General features: G+C 40.4%; 1 protein-coding gene across 3 annotated transcripts in view; it reads right to left on the reverse strand.

Annotated features, from left to right (window-relative positions):
- The window catches only part of LOC117943931 (zinc finger E-box-binding homeobox 2-like), a 29,143-nt gene extending 14,294 nt beyond the window's left edge, over positions 1-14,849 (reverse strand). For 2 of the 3 annotated variants that reach the window (XM_034870373.1, XM_034870372.1), the window contains exon 1: positions 14,683-14,849. In XM_034870373.1, coding sequence (XP_034726264.1) covers positions 14,683-14,743 — 61 coding nt within the window. In that variant the 5' untranslated portion in view covers positions 14,744-14,849. Of the gene's footprint in view, positions 1-56; positions 273-14,682 lie in introns of those variants that run through there. The other variant, XM_034870374.1, reaches the window with a different exon arrangement.
- Between the last annotated feature and the right edge of the window lie 252 nt (positions 14,850-15,101).

Consider the following 15,101-nt stretch of genomic DNA (forward strand, 5'->3'; position numbering starts at 1 on the left):
ACACACTAAACAAAAAGAAAGCACAGGAAGATGTGTGTTTTGTCATTTTACAGTACCTATGAGAGCAGTTTAGAGACCAGGCAAATCCATGTTCATCTGCAGAGCGCGCTCACGATGACCCATCTTTCAATATATTGCAGAAATCAAACATGCTGTTTAAAAAATTCTCACTGTGGCAGCTGTCTTGTTAATACCTGCTGTCTGACATTTGTACAATGAGTCAGGGGAGGACCGCAACCAAGAACAAATACCTCCCACCTAATCTCCTCAATCGTACCAGCAACTCACGCTCTATCTGTCTCTCAGGGGGGTGGTTCTTCGGCATAGGATAGTGTATGACACCAACAATATTCCAAAGTGAGTTTAATTTACTTTACAGAAAACTCGAATGTTGAATTTTCCTTTTGGTGGTGGCCTCATTTTGGAATGCAACTCTCGATTATAATTTATCCAAATGTTTTACACATTATATATGCTGACAGCAAAATGAGGATTAAGTGCTCTAAATTACATGTTAACCAACAGGAATGGTGGTAATGTGATGTTTTGCTGCATATTATTGCATTTCTGTGACCAGAGAAGAGGAAGTAAAAACATTCTTGTCTAATGATGGTGAAAATAACCACAAACACATTGATATGAAAGTCTAAGTCCCAGAGTCAAGTTCTAGTTCAATTGATTACAGTCATTTCTTAGTTGGTTGGCAGCGAGTCGCAAAAAAAGAAATGGCTGCCGGCGAGAATAAGTGAGACTGAAACTGTGACACTGTGATGGGGATCGTAAAGGTCATATTAGTGTGGAGGAAGAGATGCTTGAATGTGATGTGTATGTGTTTTTTGCATTCTTGCAGTGTGTTTGGTACACAGAGCTGTGGTGTGTGTGTGTTCGAGAAAGGGGGTGACAAGAGTGAGATGCATAGACACCAGTGCATAAAGGATCCTGCACAGAGAATAAACTAAACTGAGGGCAAGAAAATAAAAGAAAGAGAGAAAGGTGATGGAGAAAAGGAAGGTGATGGAGAAAAGGAGAGAGTTAAAGAGTGAGGAATTAGAGAATAAAAAGAGAGAAAGGCAGAAACTGTCTCTGACAACTGATGTTGACTGTGAAAAACACGCTACAGAGGGAAATTCCCTACATGCACACACACACACACATAAACTAGAGTACAGAGAAATATAGAAAAACAAATATAAATACAACTTGTATTGTGGGCACAAATGGGAGCAATGCTGCTGCAGAGGTTTACAGCATGATCAAACACTGCAAAGGAAGACGTGACAATGACTGTGTGTGTGTGTTTATGTGTGTGTGTGTGTGTGTGTGTGTGTGTGTGTGTGTGTGTGTGTGTGTGTGTGTGTGATACTCCATGAATATCTGAATTGCAGCTAGAGATAGAAAGTAAAAGTCCATGCAGTGCCACAACAGCAAAGTCACGGCTCTGTGCCTTCAGATGTCCCGCTCATTAGGAGACACCACCCTGTCAGAGCATTTAAACCACTGCCACAGAATGAGCAGCTGAGTGGCGACATCTGCCCTTTGAAACACTAAGGGGCACACAGAACAATCAGCTCAAGAAGTAATTCCCAAGCTAATTTCCTCATATTGATTAAGGCTCTGCAAAGACAGAGGCGTCCACAACTACAGCGCAATCTTGCATCTTTAAATTGACAACAAAAAACGGAGTGAAAGTATTTTGTCTTTGTTCACTGTGGCTTTTAATGATTCTGTTCTATTAGGGCCCTTGTGACACAAAAACAGAATCCCTTTTGGTATTTATTAGCTTCAAAGCCACTGAGCTATTCACTGACACCACACTCGCAAAGTTGATTTGTCAACGAGTTGTGCTTTTAGTGTGACTGCGCGCTGCTGTTAGTTTCATTATTAACATATGAGCTCCTTCTCAGCACGATTTCAGAGGAGCCTCTGCGAATCAAAGCACAGCCCTTTGAGACACCCGCCGTAACACAGTGTGGTGTTGTGTACAGCTGCCATGGCTGCTCTGAAAGGGCCCGAGCTTCTGAAAGTTGGACAAAATCAGAATCACTGATCTGTTATTCTCTATCTACATGTCACATCACTGCACCAAACGATGAACCACATCTGCTGAGTGGAAACCAGCCCTCATGTGACTTCAAAAGACCAACATATTAAACCAACAGCAAATAAAGAGAACTAATACACTGCAAAACCTCCAAGTAAAAAGGTAACAAAGCTGTAACAAACATATGCAGGACAAACTTATCTACCTTGTGATGAGACTGAGAGGATATGAACTTCTTTGCCATTGTCTTTATCTTTCACCTTAATTGACAAAGTTTTTTTTTTTCGGTTTTTACATCTTATCTCCTTCTAGTCATCTTTGCACTGTGTGCATACTGCACATCTGTGCTTTGAGTATGTATGAATTCACTAAATAAAATACTTTTATTTTAAGGAATAATTTGCCTAAATGAACATGGGATTTTTTTTCACCATCTATACTGTTTTGTGAAAAACACAGAGCACAAATATGACATATGTTAAATATTGTAAACGTACACTCAAACAGCATTTTCTATCTTACAGTGTCAGTCTGTGTTTATGCATATCAGACAGATAGAAAGAAAAGAAATAGAAGCAAGTTAGAGTGAACATGGACGGCAAAGGGCTCCCAAATAACTTGTCCCCCAGACCAGTCATCGCACCACAAAGGTGCTAGTGAAACAGTGAGGCAACTGTGACTCCCTTGGAGGTACAGTGGGTTAGGTTCCACATGGAGAGGTTGTGTGAAGAAGATAGATTCTCGGCCAAGCTATGTATTCTTAGATTGTAGTGAGTCAACTCTAGACATCCATGATATATTTTTGTGGCCTATAATAATTTTAACTTTCACAGAGTTGACAGCCGCCTCCACAGGAACTTCCAAATAAATAGCTTCACATTTCTAACAGGTAGAGCATAAAGAGGCAATGATACCCTACATTATTCAGTGTGTCATTGTCATTAGCTTCTACAATTGACAATGTTGCCTCTTTCCATAGGGTATGCTTTTTAAACATAAAGCATGTCAGCCACAGGAAGTTCACAGATCACCCAAAACAAACCGCTTTGGGTGAAAAGTGGATGAGCAGCTCAGTCTCATTTGCTATTTCCCTGTTTGTTTTAGACAACTAAAAACAGAGTATGAATGGGAAATGAAAAAGAAGTTAAAGTTCATATTAGAATGTATTTAACAAGGTTCAAATGTTTTGTCTACGACACAAGTGCTGCTTCACGTTTTCCTTTACCTTTCAGCTATATGGTGTTGTGTAATTTTTCCCCTTAACAGACAACAATAAGCACTAAAAACTACAAAATCACCTGCTGCTCTGATACTAATACCTGAGACAGTTAAAATCAATTTGTAGGCTAAAAAAGGCAGCAATCAGTTGTCCTTGTTGCAAAAATGAGGCAATGTGTGAGAGAAGAGGTGTGCAAAACGCACATGTGGTTGATTGTCTCCTTCCTTTGGAGGTTTCCTGTTTGCTGTTTCCTAACATGTTTGCCGGCATATTTACCTGTCCTGTCGACCACCACAGTGACATTTACCAAAGAACTGTTTTACCTTGTTTGTCACCAGCCTTAACCCTCCAAGCAGATGAGTGTGGCTTTCAGCTTAAGTGCTCTCTCCACTTTCACAGTAAAGAGAAGATTTTTTTTTTTTTAATAATGTAGTTTTGTATCTGTTCTGTTGCAAGGATTTAGCAAGTTCACATCTAAAATAATAGAAAGTACCTAACCTTCCAGTTGTTCTGGAAGTTGTTCTATCAGCAATTTAACACCCAAACATTCACACCGTTCACTACAATAATGAGGTATTGCAGCCTTTGATCTCACTCATTGTCTCTTTCTCACTTTCTAATTAATTCAAATCCGTGATAAATCTCTCACACACAATACAGTTTTCACAGGACTACCTTTTTTTATTATTTAAAGAAGACTGTTGATATCATTCTGGAAGTCCCTGCTATGTCATAGATTGTGTGATGTGACTCATTTGCCATATCAATGACTCACCAGTGTTGGCAAATTAACTTAACTACTGTATCTACACTGTACTGTGAGAGCTTGCACATTTGAAGAAAGCCTTGTCATTATGTTTTGAGCTTAGTGCCATCATGCCCTGTTTGCATCTGCTGCACTTGAAGCAGGACTGATGTTGGTAAGAAAGGTTAGCTCGGTTAGAGGAACACGTTATTTTGAGTTGGCCCTCTGCCTCCTCCTGTGGCCCTCACTGGTTTCCGTGTAGCGAGGGATTGGTGCTGGAATGCAGTAACGGTCAGAGAGGGACCCACGCACTCACCACACTGTGAATCAAAACCCATACTCCACTTCATTAGGCTCCTGTCATTGCAAAGACTCTCACACCACTCTATAAATACCCCTGTCTCCCCCCTCCAAATTAGTTTTCCCTCTTTTTTTCTCTACACATGAAAATGCTCAGGGACTGTTCCAGCTTTCTGATGTGGCTCTTTATTTTGTACGTTGGCGCAAGAAACCACACAATAGTGGCTCCTTTTGAATATTAAAACATTCTCTGACGGATCACAAAGGTTCTGAAGTTTTTTAATAGGGGCGCACGCTAAATAAAACTTCTCTTTGAGCTTAACAGCTATACAATGTGGGATTTGGTTAGTTCAACTCGGGCTGTAACTTTCAGTTACTCGCTACGGGAGATTTGTTTGTGAAATGCCTGGTATCCCACTGACCTTGTCTACTCTAACATCTGTGCACACGATCTGTTAGAGGTGTTTTGCGCAATGTGGTGTTCTTGAAAAAGACAATTTACTGCATTTAAGCCCAAAATTTCTTAATCTAACCACTCAAAGCAGATTTAAAACACAAGATACAAGAATTCTGAAAAACCCACATTGAGATATAAAAAGATCAGAGCAGACCACGTGAAGGTATGCACTACATATGCAGTCACAGCACCATAAATTCAACTATCATTACAGCTCTTACTGCCACTATAACCACCAATAATTTCAACCTGTCATTCCACTAAAAGTCAAATGTATTGGTAGACAGTCAGCAAAGAACCTGAAAAGACATCAACAGGCTGTTATCCGCTGCTGAACTCATTCGGTAAAATTAGAGAGTATAAGATGTAGCTGTATCTAAATATAAGTTGTTTTAGAATGATAAATGTTGTTTTAATAGACACAGCCTATAGATGAGACCCGACAGCCTTCCTGCCTGGTTAACATACAGACGGGGCGCCATCCTCTGGCGTATGTCGACATTACATCCTCCACTCTGGAGATGATGATACACCGAAACATTTCAAGTGACCACATGTGACCTCAGAGGCTTTGAAACATAGAAAGGATGCCTTTCCAATGTGTCACTCTGCTTCTATTTTCTTTTTCTCCGAATTTTTCCTCCCATGTCTACATACACACCATCTTCTCTCTCTCTCTCTCTCTCTCTCTCTCTCTCTCTCTCTCTCTCTCTCTCTCTCTCTCTCTCTCTCTCTCTCTCTCTCTCTCTCTCTCTCTCTCTCTCTCTCTCTCTCTCTCTCTCTCTCTCTCTCTCTCTCTCTCTCTCTCTCTCTCTCTCTCTCTTAGTCCCTGCCTTTCTTTCAACACTTTTTCTGCCCCTTAAACATGCACACAGAGAAGTACAGGCAGCAAGAATGGGAACACACTATTAAACTGGTCTTTTTGTGGTTATGCAGTTCTGATTATGAAGATGTATGAGTCATATTGCATTTTAATCCACACACACATCCTTGTGTTCATTAGTAACAGCTTGATAGTGTGTGTGTGTGTGTGTGTGTGTGTGTGAAAAATAATGTGTGATCTGCAGCCTGAACCAACGCCATGAAAAAGAAACTAATTAAAGTCATGGAGAAAAATGCATAGACAGCAGAACCACACAAGAGAGTGTGTGCATGTCGTTACTGACCTGGCCCAGTTGGAGTGAAAAAATGATGGCAAGAAGAGAGAGGGAGAGAAAGAGACCTCAACCAGCAAAATAATGTGTATATAAAATAAAAAAACTCAACAAGAAGAAAGGTTTAAAAAGCAAACTTTGGGAGTTTAAGAGGATCTTTGATGTGTATCAGAAGAGGAAAGCAGCCTTGCGACTGGGACGACAGTAATTTTAAGTCGAAGCAGAAGGCTGGCTGGCTGGCTGGCTGGCAGGCTGACTGGCTGCCTAGCTGACTGACTGTGGGCTTTGATGGCGCTGGCTGTTTGAAGTGGTTTTCGGGGGATGGGAGCAGCGTGTGGTGTCAGTGGGACAGGGGAGGCGCTCAGGGAGAGGAGGTGGAGGGGGGGTGATGGAGACCGTACAGGACTTGGGGAGTCTGGGCTACGAGGAACAGAGGATGTAGGAGAGGGTAAGAAAGCAGAAGAAGTTTCAAAGAATCAAAGGGATAACAGACAGAGGAGAAAGAGAGAAATGAAGACCAAACCCTGATACAGTAAGAGAAATAGAGACACACACACAAACAAAGAGGCTGAGAAAGAAGAAAGAAAGAAAGGCAACAGATGAGAGCAAGAAAAAGATGCAAATCGGAGAAAGGGGAGGAAAAAATGTAAGTGACAATAAACTCCACCTTCCAGATCTGTGTCTGAAATTCAGAGCCCCGACCCAATATCAGGCCTGGACACATTCACACATACCTATTACTTGTATCGTTTAGATGACGTTACCTCCCTCTGATATGCTGCCAGACTGCCTTATGACTTTACTTCCCCTTCCATCCCTCCTGCATGCTGGACACATGCACCGTCTAATAACTACACATTTTCCACGAGGTACCAAAGTCAACCACAAAGTCAAAGAGGAAAAATAAATAGATTCTGTACAACTTATTTTTTGTTCTCCTTATCTATTCAATTTTTTCAGTAGTGACTGGTCTTTTTGACTTTAAACCTTCCCTGGTTTTGTAATTTTGCAATATTAACAAATATATATGATAACCTGTCACATACCATGACAAATTCTTTAAAAAAAGATGAGATAAGACTGTTTACTAGATTGTTCCACGGTGATACATGACGGAGTGGACCAGTGTCTACTGATGTTATTGGTGTTGCTTCCTTTCTAGCACAAATTACTTCCGGTGAATGGATCCTGATCTTAATCATACCTGAGCTACCAAAGATTAATTTGCAGATCTAATATTGCACGCAGCTAGCAAAAATGAACATCTTTACTCTGTCTGGAGTTTAAACAGTGTGTTTTGTGTCTAAAGGTATAAAACATTACACAAATGGCATTATCATTAATCATAACCTCTCACAGTTTCCCTTATTGTGACTTTTACGTCGCAAAGTATTTTGTTGGAGATACTTTTCTGTTACACCAGTAATAACACGACTGACTGAATTATTGAGTGAACTATGCATTGCATATGAGAAATTTGAGAAGGCAAAGCTGCCATTACTGAAAGGTGTCTGGTAGAGACAAAGTGGAAATTAGTTAAAAGTCGACGTTTTCAGTGAAAGAGAGTGAGAACATTTTTGAGATAGAGTCAGATAGATAAAGATTTGTGTAAAATGTAAGACCGTAACAGGTGGGCCAAAAGATCAGTGATGCATGTTCGCTCCATGAAGGAATGTGTACACTCCCTCCCAGGTAACTCTGTGTGTGGGTGTGTGTGTGGGTGTGTGTGTAGAGAGAGTGGGATGTGCAGGTCAGCTGAAGGTGGTGCCAGGTGATCACAGGTACAGGGAGACGGAGGGAGAGTTGGCTGGCTGACCTCTCCCATGCTCTTCTTCTTGTCTGTCCAAGTTTCACTTTTTACTCACAGCCTGATAGAAATACCTTATTTGCAGACAGAAATTATGATGGAGGACTGAGCAGCTTTATAAAGAAATATTGCATAATTTTGCATTGATGTGATTTATGTAGGCCTATCTTTCTCTGGTTTAGCATTTTAAGATGATTACTTGATCAACAGAACATTTATTGTAAAAGATTTGGCTATCATATTAATCCATTAAGCAACAAAAAAAACATTCCCTGGTTCCAGTTTCTCAAAAGTGAAGATGTGCAGTATTACACTTTTATATCATTGTAAACTGAATACCGTATTTTTAGGTTTTGAATTGTTAATTGACCCTCTGCTCTGGGAACTTGTAACACATTTTTCTCACTATACCGACTGATTTCATAGACTAAACAGTTCATATATGAAATGATTGATATTTCATGCTTGGTTGCACTCCTAGATTGATTATTTTATCCACCAGCAGTTCTTTAATTGTTTTTGCAATAAACGTACTATATCATGACATATTTTGTATCTTAAAACGTAATATACAGTAAAAGTCAAATGTATCCATATTACTCACTCATATCAACTTCCTACAATAAATCCATATAGAGCATATGTCTTTATTTAGCACCTTACTCTGGTTTTGGAATAACAATGTCCCTTTGTTTGTCATCAACAATGCACAGCTAAACATTGTAATTGATTTGATTTGATTTGATTAAACGTTGTTATTTTTTTGATTGACTATATTGACAGCTACTGAGTTCTACAATAGGTTTTATGAGCTTCAGTAGTGTGTGTGTGTGTGTGTATAGTGCTAATGGCAAGTGGAAAGACAGATACACATGAGACAAAGTGAGGCAGACACATTTTTAGGTTTAAAACAATGAAAATAAACTTGAACTCTGTGAAAAGTTGCAAAGAATAAAAGACTGGCAGAAAAAGGGGTGAGAAGCAAGTCAAAGGAACAAAGAGTGTTTAACTGATGAAACCAAAAACACCAGCAGGTCTGAGGTTTTCTGGCGTCAGAGGTGAGATCCTAAACAAATGTGACTGTACTCCTGTGTGTTGCTTATATACACCACATATCAAACTGTTCCTCTTTCAACTTGCTGCTCTGTTATATGTAGGTACTCTCAGCCAGCTGAGTGGGTCTGCCTGCCTGCCAGGTTGCTCTCCTCCCTCTCCATCTTCCTGTCCAATGTCTTTCTCTTCTCTCTCTCTGCCACCCATCTGGGCCTTGTAATACATGACAGCTGAAGCAGGGTTTCCAAATTTAATTTGAGGTGTGATAAAACACCACATATCTATAAATTGTGTGTAGAGAGCCTGCCTATCTGGATAGTTTTAACCTCTTTCTTCTGTCAAACATGTGCAGCATATTAAACACACAATACCCCGGCTGCCTGCACACAAGGAAGATCCACAAATAGACTTAATGACGAGGAGTCTTGCCAAAGCAACGACAAAGAATGTAATAATAACACTGCAAATGGCATGTGTCAAGAATGAAAGGGGATCATTTTGCAACACCAAACTGTACAGCATGTCAACCTTATCAGCTTAAACGCCTTTGATGTAAAAATAGTGCCTGTATATGAGTCAGAAGCCACAAGAAATACAGTTGGTGTTGTACGTGTGAAAAGCATATCCAGGCACCTATATACACACACACCAAAGCCTACAAACACACACACGTACATAAGCACGCAACACATACACACACACCTCATGATATGTATATTAGCGTGATCTTACAGTTTAAAGTAGTGTGATCGTCAGATAAAAACTCAGCTCTCAAGTTTCTAATGAAAACATGTGTTCACCATTGTGCCATGCTAGTCTATTAGGACCGTTTTTTTACTTGTTTCTGATTATTAATAATAATGGCTATCACCTTCCTCTACTAAGAGATCTCATCCAAAAGATCATACAACTCCAAACAGTCATGTGCAGGAGCTAATATGGTGGAAAAGCCCCCTACATGTATAATTCCTGCAATAGCACCTAAAAACTTTCCAAATAATTGCGCCTGGAGGGGGATCGACAGTGTGGCAGCCAAGCGGCAGAAATGTACAGTAAGAGATGGGACTGCTGTGGCCACATCTGAAACATCAGAAAAAGCAATAATTGAATAAACATGTGTAAAATACCAGAAGGATTCAATCAAGGGATTCCCCATCACTGCAGTGCAGATCTGGCATCACACACATAGCTAGGATGGGTGAAATCTGTGACACTTGGAGCAGTGGGAACGTAGAGGAACAAATGAGGAAACACTTAGATTATCCCACTCTGTCGCCTGTCCCGTCTCTTCTGTCTCTACTCCTCACGCCCCTCCATTTCTTGTCTTCTGACGCCGAAGAGCTGTTTTCGCTGTCTTCAGCCCTGTCAACCCCATCAGTTCCCCTCCTCTGTCATCGTCCTCTACTTTCTTCCTCCGCTGTCCCTCCCACCCGTTGGTTCTGACGCCTAAGCTGAGCCCCTTGAAGAGTCCTGGTAATAAACTGTGGTGCCTGGGCTCTTCATTGCTGTCTCGCTCTCCCCAGCCCTCATCCCAAAGCGCAGATACATCTGCCGTTAATGCAGAGTCCAAAAGGCCCGGCCCCACCACTCTGTCCTGTACATGCGCGTCAGTCTTTAACGTTCGAATGTTTTCCCCTCTATTCTCTCTCTTTCTCTTTTTCTCTCTCTTTTCTGCTGCCTGAGTCCTTTGTGTACAGTGTGCTATACTCACAGTGGCAGTACTGTGCCAGAAAAACCCACACAAACACACAGACACACACATATGCATATATGCACACACATACAGTCACAGACACACAGCTGGGCCCCAGCTGCATACAAAGACTGGGGTTTGGAAATCAATGAAGGAGAAAGAAGAAAAGGGGAAAGGAGTTTAAATAAATTGGCACTTGAAAAAAGAAGAAAAACGAGAATGAGGGAGTGAGGGAAACGGGGAGAGAGAAAGCTCTCTCTTAAAAGGCACATCAACTCAACAACAGAGGAAGGTTTTTCATGGACTAACAAAACATAAAGCGCAAGGCACAGGACTAAATATCATTGTGAGGGTGCTCATGAAATGTAATCCTACATCTGATTCAAGAGTGAGGGTTTGAAGGAGTCTGATCTGTTGTGTGGATGTCATTCTGACGAAGATGCCTGATCAGTTTGAGGGAAGTGGAAAGCCTGAACATAACACAGTCAGAAGACTTTAAATAAATGACTTCTTTTTTAAGTGATGTGAAGGAGTTGCTTTTTCTTTAAAAAAAAATTGAAATGAAACTTTACCGGTTATTTTCTTTAATTTGTTTATAAATGTTTTTCCCTGTAAAAAATAATCACGGCATACTTTTCTGCTGAGTATAATGTATATATTCTCCATCATCCAGTGATTTTAGAGATAAGCACACACAAAAGTGCAATTAAAGTTGAGCAAAAAAAACATTTTGATCATTCACATACATGGGATGAATTCCACCATTATCTCTCTCAAAAAGTAAGAAGGTAAATGGCCCCACAGTGTCAGAAATCATTGGTTTAACTGTGTATAGAGGCCTGAAGGGGGGATGTTGAACCTGTTGAGTGCTAAGCTAATTAGTTCACACTCTTTGTAACGCAAATTTCTAACAGAGAGCCAGTAGGTACAGGTCACCATCTCCAATGGATATGTTTACTTCTTTTGTCTTAGGACTGTTTTCAATCTGCCAAAAATGAAGGGTAGTAATTTCCTCACGTTGCTTAAGATTGGTGAACATTGACAGTTTTATTGGGGGAGACAGAGACATAATCAATAGGCGCCTTGGAGAGAGAAGAAAAGTCCGCCTGTTTTTTTCTCTTTCTTCTGGTTTGGAATAGATCCCCAAATCGCTGTCTTATGAGTCGGGCCTGCCAAATTCATTTGGTTTTATCAAGGACCTTTAACTCCCTACTCGCACAGCCGCTTTCAACCCAGCACATTCCAAATCCAACACAGAGCTTTAATACACACATTTCTACGTTTGCACGAAGGACGTACACACACCCACTCACGGACTTTTTACATGCACCGATGTAAAAACAGGCCATCAGCTCATGCATGCATGCAGATTCTCTAACTAATAAGTAGTGCAATTGTTGTAGTGCAAAGCTGCTTCAACTTATGCCTTTCACTGATAATATAGTGTAGATTATATTAAAGATAACAGTCTAACATGACATTTACAGTTTTCAGATTCTCAGCATAATATCGATTTATGATGTTTTTTTTCTTTACATGCACTTTTTAAATCCCTTTACTTCTTCAAAACCCACCATTAGTTAGTAAACGTTACTGGAAATTGACCAGAGGTGATGCATGCTTTCCTCTGAGGTCACTGCAGGAATTAAAGGAACTGGACTAATTTTGCTGGTGGTCTGATAAGTGACAGGTCCTTGTCAGTAAGTGTGCCTTTTTGCTGATAGCTTTCACGGTAATGTGATGGTGTTGATTTGTGAAATAGAGTGCAGTTGGTCGACAAACTGCTACGTGACAGTCAAAGGTGAGAGTGTGCATGTGTGTGTTTGTGTGTACACATGCACACACACCCGTACCCGTTTAAGCTAGGCAGGCAGCACGGATCTCACAGAGGTGACACTCTTCTGGGCTTCACACCTCTCTGAATAAAATGAGGAAACACTTACAGCAAACTAATAAACTATATAAGTAAACGGACTCCTTACAGTAAATAGGTTTAAGGCAGTTGTGTGTCAGATCAGAGACAAACATGGTTTGCAATGGCTTTCATAAACCTTGGGAGAGTCAAGAATAAAGCAAGCAATGTTTGTGCGTGTCTGTTTGGGATGTTTTTGAAGACAAAATATCCTCTCAGTGATAGCAAGATGAAAAAGAACATTAGAGACCAACTTAATTATGTGTTTTGTTTTTTCTGGGTTAGCAGCTCCGTTTGCATTTGGGGTAATGGTTAGGTTTGTTTGGGTTATATAATGGCTTTCCCTGCAACACCTAACAACTTTGTATTAAATACAGAGACAGCATCAAGACACTGGCAGGAACACATCACCGACACACCCTGTTAGTATTACAATGATTTAGGTTTAAGGCATTCAATGTTAGGTTCACGTTTTGGTTATTTAGAAAGGATTGGCCAGTTAAAATAAGGGTTAGAGAAGCATTCAATGTTGAAGATAATGTTTGTTTTGGGTTAGGGAAGTAGAAACGTACTTTAAAATAAATGATTAGTCCTTATCAGCAAGAAAAGCAAAGGTTTATACATGTATCCATGCACAGGTGTGAGTATCCTTTTCTTCTGTTTGGGAATTCAAAGCCACTCACAAAGCACTGCCAGATGCATGTAGAACCAATTCTCAACAAGGTCTTTAAATTGAACATGTTGTCTAAAGCTGGGGTCTTCAACGTTTTTTTAAGCAGAGGAGCCCTTAACTGAAAGTGAGACGGAGCAGGGACGCTACGTATATTGCATCAAATAAGTTGCACATTAGACTGGGCCTACAATATATAACATATAAGGTGGTCTAAGGTCTTTATAGATACCTTTTTTGTGCATAGAATGCTAAGCTTTTAAAATAATAATTGTTGGCATGATTATATAAATCATGTTTTAATGTTAAACATACATGTGGAGAGGTGACTTCTTAGGATTCCCTGGATCTGGGGATAGTGACTACCTTACCTACAGGCCAGTTATATCATCAGTGGGGTTTTTCTAAACAAATAGCCTGATTTACATTTGCTAATAATACGTTGGATTAAAAAAATGTCCAAGAATTAACAATTTGGAGGCCCCCCTTGCAGTAACTCTGAGGACAACCTAAGGGTCCCGAACCCCCCTGTTGAAGACATCTGGTCTAGAGGTTCCTCTCAGCACTGTTGCAGTAGGAAGTGCATTGACAGAAACTAATAAGTGACATCTTTATGGTCAACTGAAGCTTCCCACTAATTCTTGATAAGGTGAGTGATAATCATGTTAGAGTTCAAAACGAGCGGCAGAATGTATTCCACATGCACATGTTAGGTTGATTTGAATAAATGCACCATCTTTTTAAACCCTTTACATTTGATAGAAAAGCTAGATAGCCAAAGTAAGGTAAATATTTTTTTTAATTTACTATGTGTGTAGATTGTTTTTCATACACCAAAAAACGTTATGACACTGAAGCAATAGCAATAGGTTTAAATCAGTTAAACATTCCCACATACTATTTGTTTTTCATCGTATTACTTCTGATGCGGTCTGCTTTCTTGATGTTGATTTTTTTTTTTTTAAACAGTATCAAACTGTGAAAACTTGAAGTAGCATGTCATGTCACAATGCATAGCACGGCACATAGACAATATGGGAGCAAGAAAGTTTCGGTCTCCGAGCAGGTTAAACAACACAGTAATGTCTATGTAGGAGAAAGTCACAAAGAAGTACAGGAACAGTACACTGACAGAAGCTTTTCTGCTTGACAGAAAGATATTTCTTACTTAAAGTAACTAAAATCAAAGTCTGATTCTGACTTCCTTAAAAGGTTTAAGACAGTGTGAATCCTTATAATAAATGGATGATGTACCATTAATTTAGAAATAAACTTCTTTTCAAGTTAAGGGTCATGAGATTTTACAAATCGTGTGCAGCCACAGGTTGTGGACTTATATTTCAGGTTTTGTAGGCTACAGGTAGAATGATCCCAGAGGATGCCAATGGCTGGTGAAAATTGACGGCTCATCCCTACAATTTACGCTGCAGGGCGATAACAAGCCATGAAGGCAAAAACGTGGGTCTAAAACATGAATGTAGGCAAACTAACGATCCAATATTTAAACTTAGTTTTTACAAACTACAGACGAAATCGACGCGGTGCGCATGGGGGCTTCGGTCCGCTGCTGCAACATCTGCCCGCATCATTTACAGACTTATTCAAACTTTCCAGCGTCGCACGATTCTTACCTCGATTCCTCCTGGGGTTGGCTTGTTTCCTTCGCTTGCCCCTACTTTCTTCTGTCATCATCACGCTTTATTTCGTTTATGAAAAATTAAAAAAGAAAAAGTTGTCCAGGGAGCGAGTGCGAGCGAGTGCGTTGTCCTGAGTGCCCGCCTGAGAATGAATGGTGATGAGGTCACAGCGGGAGACTCAGACCTTGATGGGACTCCAGGCAGAGGCGGCGAGCCGCGAGGCGGAGTGATGTCAGCAGCAGAGGTTGGCCCCTGAGGTCAGTCCTGGCGTCGTAAACGTGCACCGTCCTCGTTTAAAAAGCAGTCAATATTAGCGAGACCTGTAAATAGACTATACAGCCCACCAGCCCACTCGTTATAGGTTACTTTGACCAGACATGGTCCCGAATTTGCCATACAGTGCACCTCCTCTT

This window comes from Etheostoma cragini, chromosome 4 (assembly GCF_013103735.1).
Source record: "Etheostoma cragini isolate CJK2018 chromosome 4, CSU_Ecrag_1.0, whole genome shotgun sequence".
NCBI classification, from domain to species: Eukaryota; Metazoa; Chordata; class Actinopteri; order Perciformes; family Percidae; genus Etheostoma; species Etheostoma cragini.